At 38.5% G+C, this 24,812-nt stretch overlaps 1 protein-coding gene across 6 annotated transcripts in view; it reads left to right on the forward strand.

The window, feature by feature from the left end:
- The window catches only part of Ttc3 (tetratricopeptide repeat domain 3), a 131,939-nt gene that overhangs the window by 76,308 nt on the left and 30,819 nt on the right, over nt 1-24,812 (forward strand). For 5 of the 6 annotated variants that reach the window (XM_013504664.1, XM_013504667.1, XM_013504669.1 and 2 more), the window contains 16 exons: nt 602-736; nt 1,455-1,535; nt 3,604-3,716; nt 5,522-5,642; nt 7,109-7,231; nt 7,848-7,949; nt 9,685-9,777; nt 10,388-10,452; nt 11,466-11,599; nt 12,888-13,214; nt 15,662-15,913; nt 17,957-18,000; nt 18,910-18,966; nt 20,209-20,282; nt 21,739-21,837; nt 24,391-24,812. In XM_013504664.1, coding sequence (XP_013360118.1) covers nt 602-736; nt 1,455-1,535; nt 3,604-3,716; nt 5,522-5,642; nt 7,109-7,231; nt 7,848-7,949; nt 9,685-9,777; nt 10,388-10,452; nt 11,466-11,599; nt 12,888-13,214; nt 15,662-15,913; nt 17,957-18,000; nt 18,910-18,966; nt 20,209-20,282; nt 21,739-21,837; nt 24,391-24,812 — 2,242 coding nt within the window. The remainder of the gene's footprint in view (nt 1-601; nt 737-1,454; nt 1,536-3,603; nt 3,717-5,521; nt 5,643-7,108; nt 7,232-7,847; nt 7,950-9,684; nt 9,778-10,387; nt 10,453-11,465; nt 11,600-12,887; nt 13,215-15,661; nt 15,914-17,956; nt 18,001-18,909; nt 18,967-20,208; nt 20,283-21,738; nt 21,838-24,390) is intronic. The other variant, XM_013504668.1, reaches the window with a different exon arrangement.

The raw sequence follows: 24,812 nt of genomic DNA on the forward strand, positions 1-24,812 counted from the left end.
TAATGTTCGTGCACAAATGTATTCAAAGTACAAAATGTTTCTCACTTTATTGAAGGGTAAATTAGAAGAATTTAGGGATTATTTTCTTTTCTGTCTGCAGTGCTATGGTTTGTACTCAGGGCCTCATGCATGCTAGGCAGGCACTGTACAACTGAGCTGCATCCCAGCCTTTTTGAAATTTAACTTTAAGACAGGTTTTTGCTAAGTTGCCCACACTGGCCTTGAACTTGGAATGCTCTTGCCTTCACCTTCCAAGTGACTATATTTTTAAAATTTCTTATATTTTTCTTTTTGCATTTAACCTATGGATAGCTCTCCCAATAATTGCCGTCTGACTACCTTTAAATACATGGTAAGCATAGGGTAAAATGCAGAAACCTTTTTCCTATCCTAGGCAGTGGCAGATGTGTTGAGACGAAGAGGGTAAAATAGGGCTTTTTATTTTCATCTTAAGGTGCCATTTTGAAATAGGGATAGAATTGTAGTTAGGGTATTTATTTAAACACTGTCGCTTACAAAATACTACGAGTGAACCTCGCATCTTAAGTTCTAAAGTAAAAGCTATAGGTTTGGAGTACTGAAGTAGAGCTCTGTTTTGCAGGACTTTGCTAATGTTATGAAACTGCTGAGAAGCTTAATTCAAGATGGTTACACCGCGCTGTTGGACCATCGTTGCCGCAGTGCTGCACAGTCCTTTTCAGAACTGCTAAACGGCTTAGATCCCCAAAAAATAAAGGTAAAATAGCCAGATCGTAATTAGTTTACCCATGCTAATGCACTTCAGATGAATTTAGAAGCGAATCAGAGTTTTAACTCATATTAATACATGTTCTACCTTGCTGAGATTCGGTGGGTCTCCTCCACACTGGGGTAATCAGGTGATAGTTCCACTCCATATATAATTCAAGTTTATACTCACTCCTTGACCATCATTTGGGTTCATTACAACCTCCTGTCCTGTCTTTCATTAAAAGTACTAAAGCAAGTATTTAGACTCACAGTTAACTATATATTTTCATCAAGCAAGAAAGTATGTGCGTGGTGGCTCACGCCTGTAATCCCAGACTTGGGAGGCTGAGGCAGGAGGATCACTGCAAGTTCGAGACCAGCCTGGGCTACAAAGTGAGCTCAAGGCCAGCCTGAACTGCATAGCGAGACCGTCTCAAAAAAACAAAAAGACAAAGAAAAAGTATAAGCTAATGCTCAGGTACATGCACAAGAATATGGCCTTAATTAAAAATGGTTCTGGTCTATGATGAACTATGCCTTAAGGGACATTGATTCAGGACATGGATTCTGTGTTTTAAATACTTGATAGCTATATAACAGCTTATATTTACACAATATATTTTCTAGTCCTATTTGATCTTCAATGCAATCATATTGATTAGTGAGATGTTATCATATCTCCTTTTGCATAGTCAGATTTTTAACTAAAGCATTTTTATCAACAGCAATTGAACCTGGCTATGATCAACTATGTATTAGTAGTCTATGGACTTGCTATGTCTCTCCTTGGAATAGGACGACCTGAGGTAAGATTGGAAATAGAGATAATATACACTTAAAATGCGGCCATGTAGCTAATGTGTTATGTAGGCACAATCAGGGTAAATTTCAGAAACATAAAACTGAGGGAAAAGGACAGGTTGGAGAGCACAATCTTCGTGATCCTACTTATGCACAGGCTTATACTGCACAATCATATATTTTGTCTGTAGATACCTATGCATCTCGTAAAATTTTAAAATTATGGATTATTCTTAATCAAATTAAAATAATGGTTCCATTTAGTGGTGGAAGAGAGGAATGGGCCAGAGGAGGTTAGAAAGGAGAGTTCAGCTTTGTATGATGCAGTTTTATTAGAAAAGCAAAAGTAAAAGTGATCTTGTTAGGGCTGGGAATATAGCTCAGCAGCACAGTGCCTGCCTGGCAAGCACAAGGTCATGAGTTCAATTCCTGGTACCAAAAAAAAAGGGATCTTGTTAATATTTCTTAGTTCTAGGCTGTGAGTACATGACTATCTGATTGTTTCTCCATGGCAGGCTTCCCATGACTGCATGTAATTTGGGTGTAGTTGTGAGCTCTCGTGGTTTCCATAGCTCATACTGTCTGTGCTTTCCTGGTATGCTTACTAACCTGCATCGTTCGGCATTCTTTATAAATTCTGTTTCCCATGGCTTGGTGTGTCCTGTAAATGTTGAGGTGCTCTAGAACAACCTCAAGTAGTGTAATATATTCTTTCTGGCAATTTGGGGCCGAAGTTCCCCTGGTTAAAAGAAAGCTTATCTGTAAATTCCTGCATTGCTCAAAGTTGTTTTTTATATTCTACTCTCTCCTAGCAGTCTAGAGTACATAGGTTCATTTTTCTTGTTCTTGATGTAACAGTTGAATGTCTTCCATTAATACTTAGTTCTGTTTTCTAAGACATTGTTTGAAACAGTACTTCATGATTTTAATTCTGTTTTGACAGAATGATAAATACTGTCTTTTATTTTGTTAGAATAGATGAAATAGTTTATTGTATTAGTGATTTACTATAAAATAATGGCTGATTTTTAAATCATTTATTTTTTTATTGGTACATTTTAGATATATATAATGATAACATTCATCATAGGGAATTTGTACCTGTACACAATATATATCTTGCTTCTTCTGAGACTGATTTTTCAGGAAATACACAGGTATGGTAGAACTTACACATTTTTAATGGATTTTCATCAGAGTAGTTTCTAAAGGGAGCCATGCATACATACTCGTGCAGCCCTGGTTTCAGACATTTTTGGAATGCCTCCTTTGGAAGTGTCCTCAGAGCTACCTGCAAGCTCCATTTTGAGATGACCTTTCCATTTTCACCAGCAATAGGTTTATCAATATTTTGCAGAACTAAGTATCTTTTGGATTTTTTACATAAATAAAATTTGTTCAAAGCATAGAGCTTTCCTGCTCTTGAGAATATTCAGAAGAATGTCCTCTCAGTCAGCTAAGTTTTTACTAAAGGGCTGTTCTTAAAACAGTTTTGTTTATCTTTTTCCAAACAGTGTGGCAACATTGTAGGAATTCCAGTCTTCCAATAATATAGAGTAGGATATGTTATGGTCTGTTTGCACCAAAAGCAGTTCTTTTTTCTAGACCGTGACTTCACATCTTTTAATATTAACCAGCACACACAAAGCCCCTAGTGTGTACTAGTAAATGCTCAGGTAATCGGTTGTTAAAACATTTTCAGAATAGTTAGTTGTGTTGTATTCCTGAGTTTCCATATGACCATCTGAGTAATCATTTCATCAGAAATTTATATAATTTACATAACTTCTTTAAAAATGAAATGCAGAGGCAAATGTGGTGGCACACACCTGTAATCCCAGCACTCAGGAGACTGAGGCAGGAGGATCACCACAAGTCCGAGACCAGCCAGGACTACGTTGTGAGTTCAAGACCAGCTTGAGCTATATAGCGAGACTCTGTCTCAAAAAAACAAAAAGAAACGCAGAAGATATAATTTTCCATGGGAATTTACACAAAAAAGAATCAATTTTCAGATAAAGTTGTTTTAGCATTTTTTAGAATAAGTGATGGTTGTTCTCCCTGCTATTGAAGGAATTATCTGAAGCTGAAAACCAGTTTAAAAGGATTCTTGAATTCTATCCCAATGAGGGACTAGATTCCTTGGCCTACTGTGGAATTGGAAAAGTATATTTGAAGAAAAACAGGTTAGTAGAAATGATACTAAACTGCAAATTGGTAACTCACTTGAAGTGATGATAATCCTTTTGCTGGAATTATTTTGTTACCTTATGTTTGGCACTATTCTAATTGTGATTTACTTTGAGACGCTAGCATCTCAGTATCAGTATTATTATTAAAGCAAAGCCAATCAATACACTTCATGGTGTTTCCTAATTTTGAATCTTAGAAGAAAGTCAGTACTAATTTTATATAAATAATTAACATCCTTTGGTATATTTTCTCTATAAATGGTGACTGGGTTCATAAAATCAATGCCTTAAAAATCTGATTGTATAGGGGCTGGGGATTTAGCTCAGCGGCAAAGCGCCTGCCCGGCAAGCGCAAGGTCGTGAGTTCGGTTCCCGGTACCAGAGAAAAACCAAAAAAAAAAAAAAAAAAAAAAAAAAACCTGATTGTATAGTATTTGGGTTAAGTATCTGTTTTTTAAAATCTATATAAAAATTCCTTTAGTAAAAGGTACACATATGTTCAAAGTTGTAATTTAGATATAAAAATCCCTTTGTGAACTTCTGGTTGGAATCCTCGTTCAGAGTGTAAGTCAGGGCATTCTTCCTATGTCTCGTGTCTCTTAGTCTTCTTCCCATATGGGCTGCGTGACCAGTGGGTGCAGGCGTACATCTGATGCTTTATAGAAGCAGCTTTTGTTCCTGCCCGTTGCACTGAATATAGTTGTAGCTGTGTTTGACTTTATAAAGAAATGATTATAACTGATTGTCATTCATAACTTCTAATTCTTATATTTTAATCTTACTTTGTAGAGGAAGTTTTATGAGACTCTTGGGAACTCAATCTTAGAGTATGACTACAACCTCTTTCATAGATTTTTAAAGATTAAAAAAGGTTATTTCATGAAGTTATTGTCTGGCTAGGCTGAACTATTTCAAGATCAGGTCGATGCAGGAAAAGTGAGAATTCAGAAGTCACTTTTATTGCAGTAGCAAAAGAAATTTTGAAGTGTAGTGTAAATTGCTTAGGATATACCTATTTAATGTAGTGGTTACATGTAGGTATACTCAAGGCCTAGGAAAGTAATATAATATGTAAAATTATAGACATTGTGATAAACTGGAGTCTTTGCCATGTTAAGGGCATTTCATCCTAATTTCTAAATAATATGGTGAGTGCGAAATATCTAATGTGCTGCTTTTGGCATTGTAATGTGAAATTTCTGGCTCAAAGTGCTGCTCTTCCTAACTTTGTTAGGGTTGCTAGTGGTTTTAGCTTTTCTTCACATGACTCTCTACCTATAGGCAAAAACATGTTTTTAAATTGGTAAATTGGGGGCTGGGGATTTAGCTCAGCGGCAAAAGCGCCTGCCTGGCAAGCGCAAGGTCGTGAGTTCAGTTCCCGGTACCGGAGAAAAACCAAAAAAAAAAAAATAAATAAATAAATTGGTAAATTATTTCAAGGTTGGAAAAAGTATGAAATCTTTCTTCTTGTCTGAAAAGAAGAATAAAGACTTGATTAGTACTATAATCCAGGACTTGAATGTTCTTTTATGAGTAGAACAGGCACAGCTTTATAATAAGTAGTGTGTATCTTACCATGGTAAGCCAAAGTCCAGGAGAGAGTTGTATTTAGTCATATTGCTCTCATAGCAAGCAGCAATAATGCCTTGATGTTCTTAAAGAAAATAGACGTCGTAATGAATATTCTCATTTAGTAATTTATCAACTGTGCTTTTCCTATAAGCTCAGGTCTTACAGCTTTCATTGTGGTGAACGAAAATACCATGTCACATCTTTAATACCGTTTTTCTCCCTAATAGATTTCAAGAAGCTCTCACTCACTTCGAGAAAGCAAGTACCCTGATTTATCGTCTCCCTGGGGTGTTAAGTTGGCCCACAACTAATGCGATTATTGAAGAGTCTCAGCCAAAAAAAATAAAGGTAACTGTTTATTTTTTCAAATATTTCTTACTAGCTGTAGAAGCCTGTCTGTACTGACTGACTCTGTTACTGGAAAACACAGGTAACAGTGCTTTGCCCAGTCCTTCCTGACAGGCGTTTCTCCTTCAAAGATTAAAGATAATCACTGACGTGTACCGTGTGTTTCCTGTGTGCCAGTCACATACCTTCCATGTATTACTACACTTTTCTTACAGCAACCCTCTAAGTTGGGTACTGTAATCATTCCCATCATACAGATGAGGAAGGTTAAGTGGAAAGATGACCTCAAGACTAAACAGCAAGAGCATGGTAGAGCTGGAATTAGAGTCCAGACATTCTGACTGTATTAGTTACTTTTGACTCAATACTTGCTTTTAAGATCAGAGAGGTCTGCTTTCATAACACAGTGGTAAAATGATAAATAGCTTAATTAAAAGTAGGCAAGAATTTAAAGAGACATTTCTGCAGAGGAAATATAAAATAGCACGGTGTTATTCAGCATCAGAGAAATACAAATAAAAACCATGGTGAAATACCACTCCTTGCCCACTAGGGTGTGGCTAGATAGGAAGTGTTGAGAAGGATGTGGGAAAAGGAGAACACTCATAAACTGCTGGTTATCATGGAAGTAGTGAAGCTCCTTTGGAAAAATAGTGGTCCAGCATTTTCCCTCAGTTAAACAGATACCATATGACCCAGAAGTCCCGCTGCTAAATACGTACAAAGAAAAGAAAACATGTTCTCACAAAAAACTTGCACATAAGTGTTCATAGCAGTGTAGTTCACAATAGCCAAAAAGAGAGAACAGCCCACATGAGCATCAAATGATAAATGTAAAACAAAAGAACTGAGACATGCCACATGTGGATGAACCTTGAAAGTATTATGCTGAATTTAAAAGTCCAAAACAAAGGCCATATGTTGTATGATTCAGTATACAGGAAATCTCTAATAGGCGAATCTATATAGAGAGACAGGAAGTAGTTTCTCTACCTGGGGTGATGGCGCATGCCTGTAATCCCAGCATTGAAAAGGCTGAGGCAGGAGGATCCCAGCAAGGCCGGCCTGGGCTACATAGTGAGACCCAGTCTCAAAAAAACGAAAACAAAGAAGAGGACCATAGCAAAACCCTCAGGGATGTCCTAAGAATTATTCAACCTTATTTGCCTAATACAAATAAAGGAGATTTTTAAGAGCTATAAATTGTAAAATTAGGTTTAATGATTCTAACAAGGACAAGATTTTGATGCTCTGAAACTCTGTATAAGCAAAATTTTGTCCAGTTTTCCCTCAGGACACCTCTGTATCAGCCTCTTCTCTACAGGAAAAGCTTTAGACGTCATATACATTGGTAACTGGCTAAAAAAATTTGCTCAGTTTTTAAAAATATTTTGATGGCAAGAAGCTATTAGAATCACAAGTATTTTCACTGACAAATTGGTATCATTTTGATTGTTCTGTTTTAGATGATTTTAGAGAAATTTGTTGAAGAATGCAAGTTCCCTCCAGTGCCAGATGCCATTTGTTCTTACCAGAAGTGCCTTGGACTTTCCAAAATCCAAATATATGTTACCGATCCGGACTTTAAGGTAAATAATGAATACACAGTGGGGCACAAACTTGCAGACCAGTGCCTTAAAAAAGTGTTAAGCTGGCGTGGTGACCTGCGAAGCCAGGTTAACTGCTTCTTTTTCATCTTCTAGCCGCTGTTTTGCAGAACTACTTCCTTCTTAGGAACATAGGAAACAAAATCACATTGTTACCTCCGATTTTTTTTGCAGTTCTAATGTCTTGTAAAATTTGAACCAAGAATCTAAAGGTCACTGATGGTGTGTTAGCCCATAAAGAAAACTTGAAACCAAGTCTACTACTAAATTAATTATGCTGTTGGTCTATTCAGGAAGTTAGTAGCTCTTTGCTGTCCCCCATCTCTGGTTAGTATATCAGGCGACATAATATATATTACATATTTGCTGTACTATACAGGATCATGAGGCTATCAGCTATGGAAGTGAAGATGTCAGTTAAGTTCTTTATCTCTAGAAGTAGACGTTTTTGGGTGCAGAAATACCGTACGCCTCTACAAGGAGATAGAATGTTTAGTTATATCTGGTGCTGTCTTTGTGTTATTGTGTGTGCGGTGAGCAAATGAGCATATATGCATAGACATCTTTGAAATTTAATTAAAAATTTTTGAAACTCTAGGGTTTTATACGAATCACCTGTTGCCAGTACTGTAAAATAGAATTTCACATGAACTGCTGGAAGAAGTTGAAAGCAACAACCTTTAATGATAGAATCGACAAGGTAAGGCATAGTAAGATTGTGTGGATTTATTTGTACACTTACTGTATGCCAATTTTTTTCCCTTTAAGAAGCCTTTGCTTAGGAAAAGTCAAGTGAATATAAATTACTTCTTGAACATTCTAAGCATAATTAGAAAATTTTAAATTACAATTTCAATAATAAAGTGGAAAATTAGTTTTTTAATTGTACGGAACTATAAAGACTAGCAGTGCAATTCATAATAGCCAAAAAGAGAGAACAGCCCACGTGAGCATCAAGTGATAAATGTAAAACAAAAGAACTGAGACATGCCACATGTGGATGAACCTTGAAAATATTATGCTGAATTTAAAAGTCCAAAACAAAGGCCGTATGTTATATGATTCAGTATATAGGAAATCTCTAATAGGCTAATCTGTATAGAGAGACAGGAAGTAGTTTCTCTACCTGGGGTGATGGCACATGCCTGTAATTGTAGAGGCTTTTAATAAACTGTTCAACTTCTGTATTTTGAATGTTATGATCAAAATGTGATTTTTAAAATACAGGTTTTAAATTAGGTACTAACCGGGGCTGGGGATTTAGCTCAGCGGCAAAAGCGCCTGCCTGGCAAGCGCAAGGTCGTGAGTTCGGTTCCCTGTACCGGAGAAAAACCGAAAAACCACAAAAAAAAAAAAAAAAAAATTAGGTACTAACCATTTTAGTCCTTCAGATCCTAAAAGTGTTAGAATTAAGGTCTCAAAATTTTTATTTTCTACAAAAATTTGATTAGGTAATCTGTATAAACAAATCAACTTCAATTTGTTACTGTCCTTTCTTATGGGTGGGATGGTGGGGTATTTATCAAAATAATGATTACTAAGCCAGTAGCTACAATAAGATTTTGAAAGAAGGGACAATTTTACAGTCATACTTGCACTTATAAAATTTAATTCTGAAAAAAGTATTTAAACTATGGACGTTTTAAAAAGGCAACTATTTTCTACACTGCATGGGCCTGTGTAGACCTAATGGTATTGAGGAAAAAAGAAAATGGTTGTGTTAGGTACCTCTTAGCAGTAACAGTAAGTTTGGTAGAAACAAATCTGAGTTTCCCTAGCGTAGACTCACTGCGTGGCCATAGCCATGCCCCCATGGCTCTGAACACCTGGTGTGAATTAGCCTTCGCTAAGACAGGCGGTAACAGTCAACCCAGTATCTTGTAGCTTAACGTGGAAGGTTGGTTTCGTGCTCATATCACTTGTCCTGAAGATTTGCATTTGTTGACCAAGATTGAGTTGTGGCAGCTCAGTACTTAGCTGGCCTTGTTCTTTGTTTCTGAATCCATGTTGAAGAGAGGCCTTTTTCTAGAACACATTCCTCTGTCAAAGAGAAAGAAGTAATGGCCCTTCCATGTAGTGTTTCTCAATGCTTTTACTGAGATGTGGTCTGTGTCAGTGATGGCGAACCGTTTAGAATCTTCAGTGGTAACAAGTAGCCCAGTGCAGCATGTGTGCCATAGGTTTACCACCACTGATCTGTGTCATAGCAGCTTACCTTGCATTGACCGAAGCAAGTCGCATGGTCAGGCCCACACTCCAAGATGTAATCTTCCTGCAGGGAGGCTCTGCCATCATACAGCAGTGCTCAGGGACTTCAGTGCTTCCCCGAAGGGCTTTTACACCATGTTTTGACTGTTCTTGGGTGGTTAAAGTGGTGCACATGTATAGGTTTATCCCACATAGATGAAACATTCTTCTTTTTTAAAATCAAATAGGATTTCCTGCAAGGAGTTTGTCTTACCCCTGACTGTGAAGGTATCATTTCTAAGATCATCATCTTTAGCCGTGGTGGTCGTGTTAAATGTGAAGTAAGTATCTAGTAAAGGGAGGCTTAATTAAACGGATAACCAAAATGTTTATGCCTTCTAAGCATGACAAGTTTGTGGAAGGTGTGCCATTTGGATCTTGTCTTTTTTCAGGAGAAAAGTAAATTACATCATTTAGGGAAATATTAGGGTGTGCATTGCCACATTCTTTTATTCCCAAATAGAAAAAGGAAGCTTTTTTTTTCTTTTAACATTTTAGTTTTACTGTTTTTACTCATTTTGATCACTTTGTTATCTTAATCTTCTGCAAGCTTCTGGGAACTGGTGGGAGGAGAGGGGCACCTGAAGAGGGAACAGAACCCGGGTGAGGCGGAAGGGTCCTGGTAATGATGCTTCTAGCTTATTGGGTCTTCTGCTTACTCTTATAATTTTTAGAAACGTCTTCCTAAAGTGTGTCTACTCGCTTGTTGCTCTTCGCAGTAAATTATTTTGCTAAAGCTTTCTGGGCTTTTGTCTGGGTCAGAACATCATCACTGTTCTCTATCAAATTGAGCATTGCTCGTGTGCTTCTGAAATATTTGTTACTTGTGGTTTTGTGCTTTATGTCATGGGAGTATGAGACAAATTTTGGCTGTCTTTGTTTTATTTAAAGTTTGAACACAAGGTCATTAAAGAAAAGGTTCCTCCAAGACCTATTCTGAAACAGAAATGTTCTAGGTAAGATTTTTAACAATCAATCAGTAGTTTTATGATGTCTCTTAGGTTATAATTCTGTTAATGCAGATTTCTAAATTATGCTGTTTTTAAAATTGGCTGTGCTTTTATACACCCAAATAAGTATTTTTTAAAATTATTTTTATGAATATTTAAACGTAAGAGTACTGACCTAGTATGGTTAAATACTAAAAATTCGAATCAGTCATTATTTAGTGATTTAATTTATAAATACAATGTGGCATTTCATGTTATGAAATCACGTTTGATTAACAGATTTGGCATTTATATAAAATTTATATATTTAGCTTTCAGTTGTTTAAACTTTAATCCCAAAGTGTTTTTCCCTTTTATCGCTCTTCAGCAAACATTTTGAACCAACCAATGGCTCCTTCTTACCTTGAAATCCTCAGTGTACTGTCTAAATTATTCACCTTTCTGTATCTTTTTGTTCGAATCAAATAATTCCAATCCTTTTTTCTTTTCTTTTTGGTCCTGCTTCTTGTTTTTCATTCTAAAAAGTGATTTTTTTCATTATTTGTGACCAAGAAAAAGCAAAAGAAAAGATGAACAGAATTATTTGTTGGAAAGAATTCATTGTAACTGGACTAACCAGATTTCTATGTTGTGGGTCATTATTGGGAAATGAAAGTAATACTTTCTTGTGGGATCTTTCCTTGACAGTTTGCATGTACTATCTTATTGAGTAATTTGTTTTACTCCTATTTAACTTATGCAGTAGTTCATATACATGCAGATAACATCCATACATTGCATTCTTAATTAGAAGTCCCTTAATTGTACCAATTATTGTATTTATTAAACCAGTATTTCCTTATTTTGACTGAACTGATCAACAGATTTTTACATTGAACAGAAGATGTAGGCCAGGTTCTAACTAAAAGGTAGTATGTCTAACTCCTTGGTTGGAGAGTGGTTTTTATAACTGGCAAAGGAAAATGTTCATGTGAGCTTATAATAAAGATGAATTGTCACTAATTGTAAATGTTTATCAGCCTAGAGAAGCTAAAACTGAAAGAAGACAAAAAATTGAAGAGAAAGATCCAAAAACAAGAAGCAAAAAAATTAGCCCAAGAAAAAAGGGAAGAGGACCTAAGAGAGAAGAATGCACCCAAAAATGAACAGAAAGGTATGCAAAAGTCCATGACATAATAAGATATAACATACAGTTGCTTTAAGGTACAAATATAAATATACATATCAGCATATCATATGGCCTCAGTGATCATTATTGATTGAACTGAAATACAGATTTGAGTTTGCTTGGAGTGAGTTTTTTTGTCTTTTTTTTTTAATCTTTTTGAGATAGGGTCTCACTATGCAGTTCAGGGTGGCCTTGAGTTCTCTTTGTAGCCCAGGCTGGTCTTGGACTTGCAACGATCCTCCTGCGTTAGCCTCCTGAGTGCTGGGATTACAGGCATGCACCAATATGCCTGGTCTTGAGTTTGATTTTTAATACTATCACTGAAATACAGATTTCAGTTAGCATCTTAGTACTGTCTTCGGTTTCTCCACGACATCACGTGGCTTGGTCTGAATAGCTCGTTTTCAGAATGCAGTGCCCCGGGATTAACACACTGCCTTGTACAGACTCGAGGCTGTTGCATCCCCACTCAGAAGTGCAGTGGGTATGATACCTGACCACATGGGTAGATTTGACGGTGAATTGCCATTCCGCTCTATGGGTTTCAGTGTCAGAAAAGTGTTGAACTCTAAATTGGCTACTGCTTACCTGAAATAATACCAAGTCCAAACAAAGAGACAGCTCAGAAAAGGTCTCAGAGAGCTTACCAAGTCTGTCCTTTTCCCCAGATCAACTTGGGACACTCCCATGTATAATTTTACTGTTCCTATGTACAGTGTACATGTTGGCTGTTGTGTTTATTTTCAGTTGTAGGTTGAAGTTTTCCCCATTTTCTACTGTTGTGGCTGCATTTACAAAATGAAACATTTTCCACTTGCTCTGCTTTTCATAGTGTTCCAGTAATGTTTCACAAATCAGTAAAAATGATCTTTTCTACTAAATTTTTGATCTACTAAATTAATGGATTTCAATTTTGCATGCTTAAAGGCTAACCATATTTATTGAATATAATTTAGTTGGTGAGGGTGGCTTAGGATTGTTGAGGCAAGAAGCCTTATTTTAAAGGAGATATATTTTAAAAGCTATTACATGAGTAATGTGGAATGAAGGAGTTAAGGTACTCACTTTATGTTGGGTTTAGTATGAACTTTCAAGCTTTTTCAGAGGTATTGTTAAATATTTACATTTAGAATTGAAAGTACCTTGCATTGTCTATATAAAACAGCAAAGAAAGAAGGAGTCCTTTTTATATTATGTAATGTTACATTCTTTCTGTTTATGCCATTGCAAGTGAGTGCTGTTTATCCATTTGACCTTGGTCGTTTGTCCTTAGAAACTGTAAAGAGTGTTCAGAGTTGTCCATACTTCGATGACAGAATTCTGCAGTGCCTGAAGCAGTACTCTGACAAAATTCAGTCTGGTGTACCGGACATTCCCGAGCTTCTCAGAGAATTGGTTTCCTGGAAAGTTTGGACCACAGAAGACTATGGACTGTGCTTCGCTAACCAAAATTTTCCTGCCGAAGCAGTGGACTATGTCATCAATTACTTGATTGAAGCAAATAACAGAGTAAAAACAAGGATATTTCTGCACATTTTGTGTGAGCTTCAAGAAATTGAGCCCAGTGCAGCCAGCTGGCTCCAGAAACTTAACGGCTTTGGTATGTCCCCTGCGTTTTAGAGCAGTGTGGGTTAGTAGGAGGGATAAATGTTGGCCTCTGGATCCTTTGTCAGTTTCCTGTTCATTGTTGCTCTGGTAATTGATCCCAGGGCATTCACGATGAGCTGCAGCACCCGCCCCTTAATTTTTTTTTTTTTTTGAGACAGGGTCTCGCTCTGCAATTCAGGCTGGACTTGAACTCACTTTGAAGCCCAGGCTGGCCTTGAACTTGCAGCAGTCCTCCTGCCTCAGCCTCCCGAGTGCTCGGATTACAGGAGTGCATCAGCACACCTGGCTCTTCCCCTTAAGTTTTGGGAGTCTCACTAAATTGCTGAGTTTCCCAGGCTGAACTCCAGTTTAGAATCTTTCTGCCTCAGCCTGCCATAGATATGGGCATACAGATGTGTGCCACCTTGCCCAGCTTCATTTATAGCTATTAGACTGCAAATTTGTGTGATAAAAAATAGTATTCTGTCATAGTTGTTAGGTTCTTTTATAGACAGGTTAAAAAGTATTATTTCAAAAGATGTAAACGAAAGAACAGTCACAGAAATCCAGAGTCTTACTATGCTGAATGCTTTGTAAATGTGTAAGCTGTGTGATTGTGCACAGATCAGCCGTTGTGGTAAAAATAATCTAAAATTTGGATTCTAGGAAGAAGATTTTAGAAAGGCTAATTAATAGGATTAATTGCTAATTAATAGGATCACCTCAGGCACATCTGTAGCTTACGATCAGGAGAACTACATCCCTAGTGGAACTGGGCTAGTGTGACTCACTGGGCTGTGCAGCTGTTACTCTGCCCTGACTCCCAGTTTGGCAGGAGAAGGGAGGGAGAGGAAGATGTGCCTGGGCCTCTGCAGACTCTGCCCAAGGCCTTGCAGGGAACTGCCGCAGTACCTGCAGAGACAGTGGTTGTCCCCCACTAGGCAGGGTTGGTTATTGTGGGTGCCTGCCAGAGCACTGTTCATTGTGATGACCGGAATAACAGCTGGCCCCATGCACAATACATAGTTGATTCAGATGCTAGCTTTTTGGTGAAAAACTAACAAGGACCACAGAAACAATATCAGGCCGGGCGTGGTGGCGTACCACTGCAATCCGGGGACTCTGGAGGTGGAGGCAGGAGGATCACTGTGAGTTCAAGGCTGGCCTGGGCTACATAGTGAGTTCAAGGCAGGCGTGATCTACATAGAGAGACCCTGTCTCAAAAAAAATCAAGACTGGTAGCTTTCAGCAACAGTCCTGGGAATAGAACCTGCCCAGCCTCTGCAGCCATCCCCACCTGCTGAGTTCTGTAGCCAGGCAGCTGCTTGGAATCCTAGGGTTTCAAAGATACTGTTTATGTATGCAAGTAGAGACAAAGTAAGGTGGCAACTAACTTGGCATAGTTAGCTAAGTACTCCCTTTTGAGCCCAGGTCTCCCTGTGTTTCTAGGCCCAGAAAATTAAGTAATAACTGTTGCTAGTGTCTACCATATATTATAAAGCTTTTGGTACTTTAATGTGTACTTTGTTACTTTTTAATTTGTCCGTGGACAATTTCTGCTTCATTTTCTGACTTAAGAACCTTGGCCCATGCCGGAGGTGACCATCCTGTATTGGAGTCATGATGGGGAAATGAATGAGTTTCTTCTTGCGTTTTTGTCAATAGGAAGGAAGGCTTTACCGTCTTCGAAGCGGGAATGTGTGAGGTTGCAGCCACTCTGTTTTCTGAGATAGAGAATGGGGGATAAAAGCCAGAATAGTGTTCACCTTGAGTTTTGTAGGAGAGGGTATGGAACCATGGTAGTTTGGGGAAAAGGAGATGTAGTGTGTAGAGAGGGACGTTTGCCCATTCTTTTAAGTGCATTTAGGGAGATTTTCGCACATTATTGATGTTTTGTTGCTATGAAATACATGTAGCAAAACATAAAGCCTTGCTGGTTATCATTTGGAATTAAAGTCACTATGAATTAGTGACAAAATTGGTTTTTTTTTTTTTTTTTTTTTTTTTGTCTTTTTGAGACAGGGTCTTACTATGCAGTTGAGTGCTGGGATTACAGGCATGTACCACCATGCTCGGCTAGTATTATATTTTTAAAGGAATTTAACATCATATTCTTACCTCCTAAGTATTATAAAATAAGTATAAGGATAGAAGTATTTGGCCCATCTTACTCAACTAATTAAAAAACTTACAATTTGTATATAGTGTTAACTGGTGTTTCTAAATGCATAATGGCCTGAACAAATCTGTTCTCCAGTATTTGTATGTTTTCACTGAAAATATAAGCAAACAGGAATGGAACCACTTGTGGAGAAGTGAAACTCCCATGTGGTTTCGTTTCTTTTTTTTTTTTTTTTGGTACCAGGAATCGAACTCACGACCTCACACAGCCAATCCCATGTGATTTCATAGTAAATAAATTTTCCCTTCATGTGATTTTGTTTTTGTTTTTTTTAATAGGCTTAGATGCCACAGGAACTTTCTTTACTCGATATGGATCATTGCTTAAGGACCTTGATTTTACCATCATGACTTTCCTCTGGAATGAGAAATACGGTAATAAACTCGACTCCATAGAAGGAAAGTCGCTTGAATATTTCCACGAACCCACATCGGTGAAGGAAGCACGTTGTTTAATATGGCTGCTGGAAGATCACAGAGAGAAGTTCCCAGCATTGCAGAGTGCTCTGGATGAATTCTTTGATATAATGGGTATGTGGACCAAGTTTAGACTCGTGCTATATCTAATCCTAGGGCAAAGAAAAAAAAAATCTGTGAAAAACCTAGCTTATTTAAATGCTTAATAAAGTTATGGGAATGATTACAGTACAACCAGTTTGGTTGACAATGACAATGATGGACAGTAGTGACTATTTGATAATGAAAGTGATGAAGGTGCTGGAGGGTTCCCAGGAAGGACTCAGCTCTTTGTTTCTCCCTATGAGAGGACAGCTATGAACAGGTGGAGTCTGAGGCAGGCGCTAAGTGTAGAAGTGGGATTAGGCAGCAGGGGGTCACAGCTTGCTGAGGGAGGCTGGCAGGCACTTGGGGAGCCTGTTGGGTAATGGCATGGAGTCCAGCTTGGTGCAGCATGTCACTGATAGCTAATTCTGCAGCTTCTCTTAACCTTAGTTTGCCTATCTTGAAAATGTAATGATTTTGAGCCGGTGATCTGTGTGATCCCATTTTACTTTAAAATCTTAATGTTTGTAGGTTCTAATTGTAATTTCTTACCATTCATGACATGTGTTCATTCTACAGTAATCTCTCCCGCCTCCCTTAACATCAGAAGTCTATTTCATGTATTAGTGGGAGTTAAGTGTCATGCTATTGTTTTAGAGGATACGTGAATGGGCCTGGCCTTGTCGAGTATTATAGAGTCCACATGCACTTTCAGGAACTGAAAAACTTGATTTCATTGTGATTCTTAGGAAGATGAACACACAGATAGATGACTGTTAGCTTTTTGGGGTTCTGCTTTCTGACTGGAGGTGGCATGCTCCTTGATAGCCTGAATTTACTCCCCTCAATTTATTGGTGGTGGGGACATGATGCTGTCTTAGAACTGAACTTACAAGACCCAGTGCATGCTTGGATCGCATGACAGCTGAAAATGACAGTTTCCTCTCAGAGTGCACTTTTCCCAGTAATTCTGTTCGTACCTAAAATAGCACCTGTGCTGCTACTGTTTCCCTATTTTTTGTCATGAGGTCATAAACCACCAACAGAATCACTGGCTACTTCAGTAGGTGTTCAGCTGTAACTCTAGCTCCCACCTTGCCCCAGATATTTCCAATCTTAGCACTTTTCATTTAAGGAATATATTTCTGAAAACTTCAAAACCCACTGCCCAGCTGCTTGGAAGTTGGTCTGTGATCCATGGATTGTGTGTACTGAGTCATCCAGTAACTACACCGGTGCTGTCACTGGGAGTCCCAGCTTCTGTCCTGAACTCCGGGTGTGAAATTCCTTAGAGAATCTTTATAGACAGCCAGAGACCTTACCTGTCTATCCCACTTGGCTAGGTCAGGCCCTTAGTTACCTTTCAATGACTGGACTATTGCAGTGGCCTCCAAACTGGCCTCCATGCCTCAGATTTTTTTCCTGTGTTGCCAATAGTGACTCTTCTATAACCTCTGTCCAGTCCTGTAACAACAGTTCTGTTTCAGAAATACTTGCATCGTTTTGTCTACAGGTTCCATCCACATCATGTGTCTGGGCTTGTCATCACCCTCCCTGTCTGCACACACCCCACTTCTGACCCCACAACCAGTCCTGCTTCATCCTGCTGTTGCTCATGCAGTTCCACCACAGTCCTTCCTGACCTTCCTTTGACCTCTGCCCTGAGGACTTCATGACCCTGTTGTCCTCGTTGTCATTTTATTTCATTGTGCCTTCTGTAACACTGGGTTTCCATTGTTTCTTTTTGCCAATAGAACACAGGCTCCTGGACCTGTGTTCAGAGGAGTTCTGTCACAGAGGAGTTTCCCAGTCATCTCTTACGCATCTGTGTATCTGCACATCCTGGCATAGATGGCACCCAGAAAGCATTCAGATTGTGCTGAATTGTGTGCTCCTGTATGTTGGTTTCCCACTTAGTCATTTTGCCTCTGCCTTAAACTTGTGTCCAAGCCAGATAAGGAGTAGAATGTCGTCTGTGCTCATAGTCGCAGGGGTAGTTGCAAGGCTTTAGTATGTTGCACGGAAGTGTACAGTGTTCATTTAGCTCACAGAATCCTCTGTTTCTTCCTGCAGATAGCCGCTGTACTGTACTAAGGAAACAAGACCATGAAGTGCCGGTAAGCTACTTGACTGCTTGAAACCTTGTGTCCTACTTTGCATTGGCGGCAGGAGCCGGGCCAGTGTTGATGTACATCACCTGGGGCACCGGAGCCCAGTGGGGAGCCGTCTAGATGATGTGCACTATTTTCATTAGAAAGTCACTGCCAATCTTCCTCTTGGAATCAGAGCACTAAGCTAGACAGTTTCCATAAAGTTTCACAGCTAATAAATGTTATTAGAAAGCACAGAGGAGTTTCCCAGTCATCTCTTAGAACAAAAATAAAAAGTTATCTTTAATGTTTAAAGTTGTAATGCTTTGCTGTAGAGCCTGTGTTTTAAGTAGCTCCATATGGAGTTTCGGCTAAGAACAGTTCCAGAGATGACTTTTATTCTTTCTGGAAGGTCAGAAACTTTGCAGTTGTTGGGCATGATGAAATTGTGAGAGCAGCACGACGGGCGTTTTCACAGAGACAGACGCTGCTGTACTGGTGGCGGGCATCAGTCATTCAGCCGGGAACCTCTTCATCTGCTCTCGCAGGTGTTGCCCTGCTTGTGTGGAGACCCAGCTGCACACGTGTAGGGAGCAGAATGTTGGCCTGGCCAGGGGCAGCAGGTCTAGTTGGCTTAGCTCAAGGAATGTCACTGAAATGCTGCTGTGGTACACAACCAGATTTCCTCACAAATCTGATTAAATACTTGAAATAAGATTGAAATATTGGGACAATCTTAGTTGTATCAGGTACTATTAACCTTATTCTCTTTTCTCAGTGTAATCGTGGCACATAGGCTGATACACTATATAATACTATTTTTGTTAAACATTTTATGTACTTTTAATTTACAACTAGCCTATGGAATTCAATATGGTTTATGTTGATCTTCATAATGTTGTTGAGGGCTTACTGATTTTTTCTTCTGATTTTTAGGTGACTTCTACCAAGACGAGGAACAAGGGCAAGAAAAAGAGGCTAAAAGATCCCAAGGTGTGGAATCCTTTCTGTGATGATTCTTGTTTAAACCTTACAAAAGAATTAATTAAAGATACATGAGTAGGTGAAAAATAAACAATTCTCAGAATATTTTGAAACATTTAGTAGAGAAAGACTTTCTAGATGTTAAAAATGTTTTAATAGTCACACCTTTAAAGGATATTTAAGTTTATATTACATATAATTAACTCTTTCAACAGACTTCATTTTTACAGTCATATATATTCTCCAGATATTTCTGAGTGAAAACACTGCGAGTAATTTGTAGGGCTTTATATAGGTGGCTGTAGAACAGGAAGGCTTTTGGGTCTAGGAGGCTAGGTTCATCTCACAGTTTAACTGACCCTTGAGCGAGCTGACTTCCCTCATCCCCATCTGAATAACAAGAATAACAGTGATACCGGGGCTGGGGATTTAGCTCAGTGGCAAAGTGGCTGCCTGGCAAGCGCAAGGTCATGAGTTCGATTCCCGGTACCGGAGAAAAACCAAAAAAAAAAAAAAAAAAAGAATAACAGTGATACCTGCTATTAACAGCTAGTGAAGTTATTATACTCACTAGGTAGTCAGTGCTTAATAATTATTATTACTAAACTGAATTTTATAAGGAGATCAGAAAGCAGAATATCATCTAAAATAGTCACAACAAAAGTGATGCATTCCCATCACCATAGCAACCTCAGGATTGACAGGACCCTTTCCTTCTTTTCACCTAAGGCTCCACCCAAGCCCATGAGAGAAGCAGGATGTCATTTTAAGGCTCATGGTTAGTTCTCTGGGTCTCTAGTGTCCGTCCTGGGCCAAAGGAGATGGGGTGGGAGAGTGGGCGGGTGTTGGGAAGGAGCAGCTTGGGCAATCCCACCCAGCTTTACTTTGTATGTTCATCTAAAATGGGGGTTCAAACGGAGTGACCTGGAGCTGTGGATATAGCTCAGCAGTGGAGCACTGACCTAGCGAGCACAAGGTCCTGAGTTTGATTCCTAGTGCCACAAATTAAAAATAAAAAACTGAGTGACATGTCAAGTTTTGGAGCATTCGAAACTACCTGAATGTTAATTGGAGCTTATTTCTGGATGTTAAAACTTACATCGTTCTGTGTTCCTGTTTACAGCAAAATTTGCATAGGTTTTACATATTGGAAGTTGACATGGTGTCTGTTATCAATTTGAATGTTAGTAGTTTTCTTTCATGACATTTTAAGGTAATGAAGCATTGTTATTTTTCTGTCTTTTAAACCAGCTGATGTTAATTGGGTCTGTAACAACTTCACGAACATCAAGTAATGAGAGCTTCACTTCAAGTCAAAACTCTCGGTTAGTATAATTATAAAATTTTTGCTTCATTTTAACTCAGAAGTTTTTACTTAATAAATTGTTAATTTAACATACTATAAAATTGTATTTCTTTTTTAACATACTATAAAATTTTATTTCCTTAACTTCCCTTTCTAAATAAATAATTTGCATTCATTATGACAATTTGATACGATCCATCTTGATTGAATTAATAGCCTGTCTTACAGTTGTTAAGAACTCCAAATGAGTTCACATTGCAAGACTGATGATATTTATTCAGTAAATACATATTGAGAACCTACTATGTGTGAGGTACTGTGGGAAAATTGTACAAAACATCCAGAAAATAATCTTTAAAGTATTTGGTAAACAAACTGTACTATTGGTAATTACCTAACATTCTTTTCTGTAATAGGAGAAAGGAAGATATTTTGGAGGGTGTATATGTTACGGCTTAACCTTTTTTTTGTTTGTTTTTTTTCCCGGTACTGGGAATCAAACACACAACCTTGCACTTGCCAGGCAGGCGCTGTGCAGCTGAGCTAAATCCCCAGACCCTGCACACACATTTCAGACCTTGGTCGTTTTCACTCTCCTTTCTCATCACCTTCCCTCCTTCCCCTTCCTCAGATTCCTGTTCCATTTCCAAAAGGCTGCCTCTCAGTTTCCTATCATCTTTCTATTATTTTGCTCTTCAAATTATTTATTTTCTAGGTTTCTCATATAAAAAAACCATAGGACATTTAACTTTCTGTGTCTGGCTTATTTCACTTAGTATTATACTTTGAAGATCCATTTTCCTACAGATGACTCAAATTTATCCTTCTTTATGGCTGAGTAGTATTCCATTTTCTTTGTTCATCTGTAGGCTTCCATAATTTAACCATTGTAAATTGTGCTGCAATAAACATGGGTATGCGTGTGTCACTGTAATACCATGACTCTAACTCTTCTGGAAAGATACCCAGATATCCAGTGACTCAAAAACAAACAAAAGCCAGCAAGGGTGTGGGGAGAAGGGAGCCCTTCATCACTGTTGGTAGGAAAGTAAACTCGTACTACACCTTTTTTAGGGGGTTATCTCTTATACTTTTTTTAAAAAACCTTTTTATTAATTACCTTTTATCTGTCTTAATCTCACTTGAACTTCCATTAGTAGCATTTTATTAAAAAAAAGTTTCATCTCTTAACTCTTTACTGAGTTGCAGTTATGCAACACTGATTTTTTTAAAAGTCTGACGTTTGAGGAAAACATGCTTTTGGTAGCAAGACGAAATGGTTAAGTGCTCCCTCAGATGGTGAGATGTTACTTTTTCCCCACTGTAACCTGAAGGAAACTTTACTGCATTAAGTTTTAGTACTTTTTTATAACTTGAAGTCAAATAATATGTTTCCATCCTTTTGTTTATTTCACATAAGTATTTTTCTGGCCTACCCAGAATTTTATTATTGAAAGAATTGTTTCTTAAATCAGCAGACGCAATGGAGACCCCACTGGCCCATTTGCAGTGCCCGAGCACCTTCGGCAGGAAATAGAAGAGTTCGAAGCTTTCTACGAGCAGCATCGCTTTGAGTATGTAGTTTGCATTAATTAGCTGTGGGGTATTAGCCCAAGACAGAACGCGCTGGTGTGCATGAGTAAGTTGGGTGACATTCCTGCAAGGTTTATGCGGCAGTTGCCGGCCCTTCAAGTTATATCTCTTATTGAAGGACTCGTTTATTTTCCTACCACCCCTGGAGATAAATATTTTTAAAAACCTCTTTCTGTTACCCAAAGTTAATTGAAGATTTTTAATTACTAAATTTATAGACTAAATGGTCATTGTTTCATCAGTTTGAGCTGCTTGTAAAAGATACTTTCTGCTTCTAAAACTCCTGTTACATCCTGACAGAACTGATGTACAGAGCTTTCAAACATGATCTCTTTGTCATGAACTCCAGGGTATTCATTTTCTAAAGAATAATATGATTATTTGGTCATATTTTCCTTATGCTGATGTATTCACAAGGCCCTGAGGTTACACTTAAGGTGGGGAGGGGGAATAAAGAAAAAAAATCAAGGGTCCTGATCTCCAACACAATATTAATTTAGAACCTAACCAGTTGCAGTGATGTACCTTATAATCTCTTCAGTACTTGGGAGGCTGAGGCAGGAGGATCACAAGTGTAAGTCCTACACGAGCAACTTAGTGAGAGCCTGTCTCAAAAGAAAAAATAAGAGTAAGAATGTGGCTACGAAAGCGCTCCTGGGTTTCACACACCTTCCTCCACAAAAAGGAAAGGAAGGAAAAAAACCTATTGTGAAAATCCTTTCACTCATTCGTAGTAAGATTGTTTCTTCTGTTTTTTCTAAATTCCATCATTCTTATGTAGTCTAATTATTTACCATAGGTCCCTGTTTTTTATGTTTTTCTTAGCGTGCAATGCTGTGGAAATCCTTTTTCCAGAGAACTCCTGGATGATAGTGTGGAATAGCTACTTAGTTATACTGGTACCTCCTAAAAGATGCTCGAATTTGCTTTTAGCATCCAAAGCTGAAGCTACAGTATGTAGTTTTCAGCAGCTTTCCTCTTGAAGAATTCATTGCCATTTTAAGTGGGAAGAAATTAAATTTATGAGAGAAAAGACTGATTTGTCTTTATTTTGAGGTAGAACGTGTGTCGTACAATAGTGGAAAAACAAGGACGTCTCAGAACATAACTCTTTTGTTTTGTGATACTAGAGATTGAGCACAAGGTCCTGACACTGAGCTATGTCTTCAACCCTTTTTAAAATGTTTTGGACGGGCGTGGTGCTACACACCTGTAATCCTAGCACTCACGAGGCTGAAGCGGAAGAATTGTCAGAGTTCAAGGTGAATTTAGGGCCACCCTGAACTACACAGTGACAGCCTATCTCAAAGATTTTTTTCTTGAAGCAGGAGGATGTCTGCCTTTTGAGACAGCGTTTTTCCTACCAGGCTCAGAACTTCTCTTCTTCTGCCTCAGGCTCCCAGAGTGCTGGGAAAACAGGTGTGCTCCACCATGCCCAGCAAAACAATTCTTTGAATTTCAAAAGTAAACATATAAGGGTCAGGGATTTAGCTCAGTGGCACTGCTTCTACCTGGAAAGCATGAGTTCGTGAGCTCAATTCCCAGTACTAAAAAGAAAAAGTAAACATCATTTTTGTCCCATGCATTTATCTGCTGTGGCAGCTGCACAGAAGTTTTCTTTCGTGTCAAGAAAGTATTATTTTCAACTTTCTTTCTAAATGATTTGCTCTCCGTGGTGGCATTAGCTTACTAAAAAACGCCCCATTGGAAGACTTTGTCTTGAAAACGTCTTCGTGGTTCCTGGTTAATGTGACTTTCATGCTGGTTGTGCTTTCACTGTCACAGAGCAGGCACAGAATTCATTGAAGAAGCAGCTCTCTGAGCCTGCTACAGAGTGGGAAAGAAAGATGCACCCAGAAATGGAGTGGACAAACCCAGTGCAGAGCTGGAGTCAGATAAAGGGTGCAGACGCTTCCTGTGGAGCCAGATCTTGGACTACATTGGTTTATGGGACTGATTTCAGTCCTTCTAAACTACTTTCCTAGTCAGTAAAAGTTGAATAAGTGGATTCACTGTATCCAAATTGAAATAGGATTTTTAAAGTTTAATTTCTTCTTATTTAACATTTTTTTTCCATGGGTATTCTTGGGGAAGTGGGGTCCTGAATAAATTTTCTTGCTTGTCTTTTTTTTTTTCTGTTTTTCTTTCAGCAGTGCTGGGGATTAAACATAGGACCTTTCCACAGAGGTTCATCCCTGGGTCTTTTTATGGTTATTTTTAAAATTTTGAGACAGGGTTTCACTGAGTTGCCCAGGCTGGGCTCAATCTTCTTTCCTCAGCCTCCCGGAGTACTGGGGTTACAGATGCATACCACCTGGCTTACAAAACAACTTTATGATTCTCTTTTTGATTTTTTTTAAAAAAATTTAAAGATTACTTTCCAAGAGTAAACATTCTTTGTAGTAAACATTTTTTGTTTAATGTAAGGTCAGTACAAAATGAGTAGTATTTTGCTTTGGGAAAATAAACATTTTTAACTAACATGTACATGTATTTCTTTATAGTAACTCAAGTAAATGTAACTTTTTTCTTAGGCGTTTGTCTAACTATGTGGAGGATCCTGGTCCTGTGGAAATAGGGAACAGAATATTAACTGAAGAATATGAGTTCTTCCCAGAAGAAACTCGACAGATACTAGAACAAACGGGAAACTTAAAGTCTTTTCTCCTGGGATGTCCACACTTCGTTGTGATTGACAACTGCATCGCACTGAGAAAGATTACAGTACGGCTCAAGAAAAGAAAAAAGAAGAGGAACATGAAAGCAAGAGCAGAAGAGATCTCAAAAATAGAAGAGTATTTACGAGCCAACCTACGGCAGAATCCAGCTGCTGACGGCTCTCAGCCCGATGGACAATCCAGCCAAGTGCCTGACGCAGCTCCAGCACCAGCTCCACAGGACGCGGAGACCAAGGACACGGAGCCCAAGGACGCGGAGCCCAAGGACGCGGAGCCCA

Source organism: Chinchilla lanigera, unplaced genomic scaffold (assembly GCF_000276665.1).
Source record: "Chinchilla lanigera isolate Chin_1 unplaced genomic scaffold, ChiLan1.0 scaffold00006, whole genome shotgun sequence".
Taxonomy (NCBI): domain Eukaryota; kingdom Metazoa; phylum Chordata; class Mammalia; order Rodentia; family Chinchillidae; genus Chinchilla; species Chinchilla lanigera.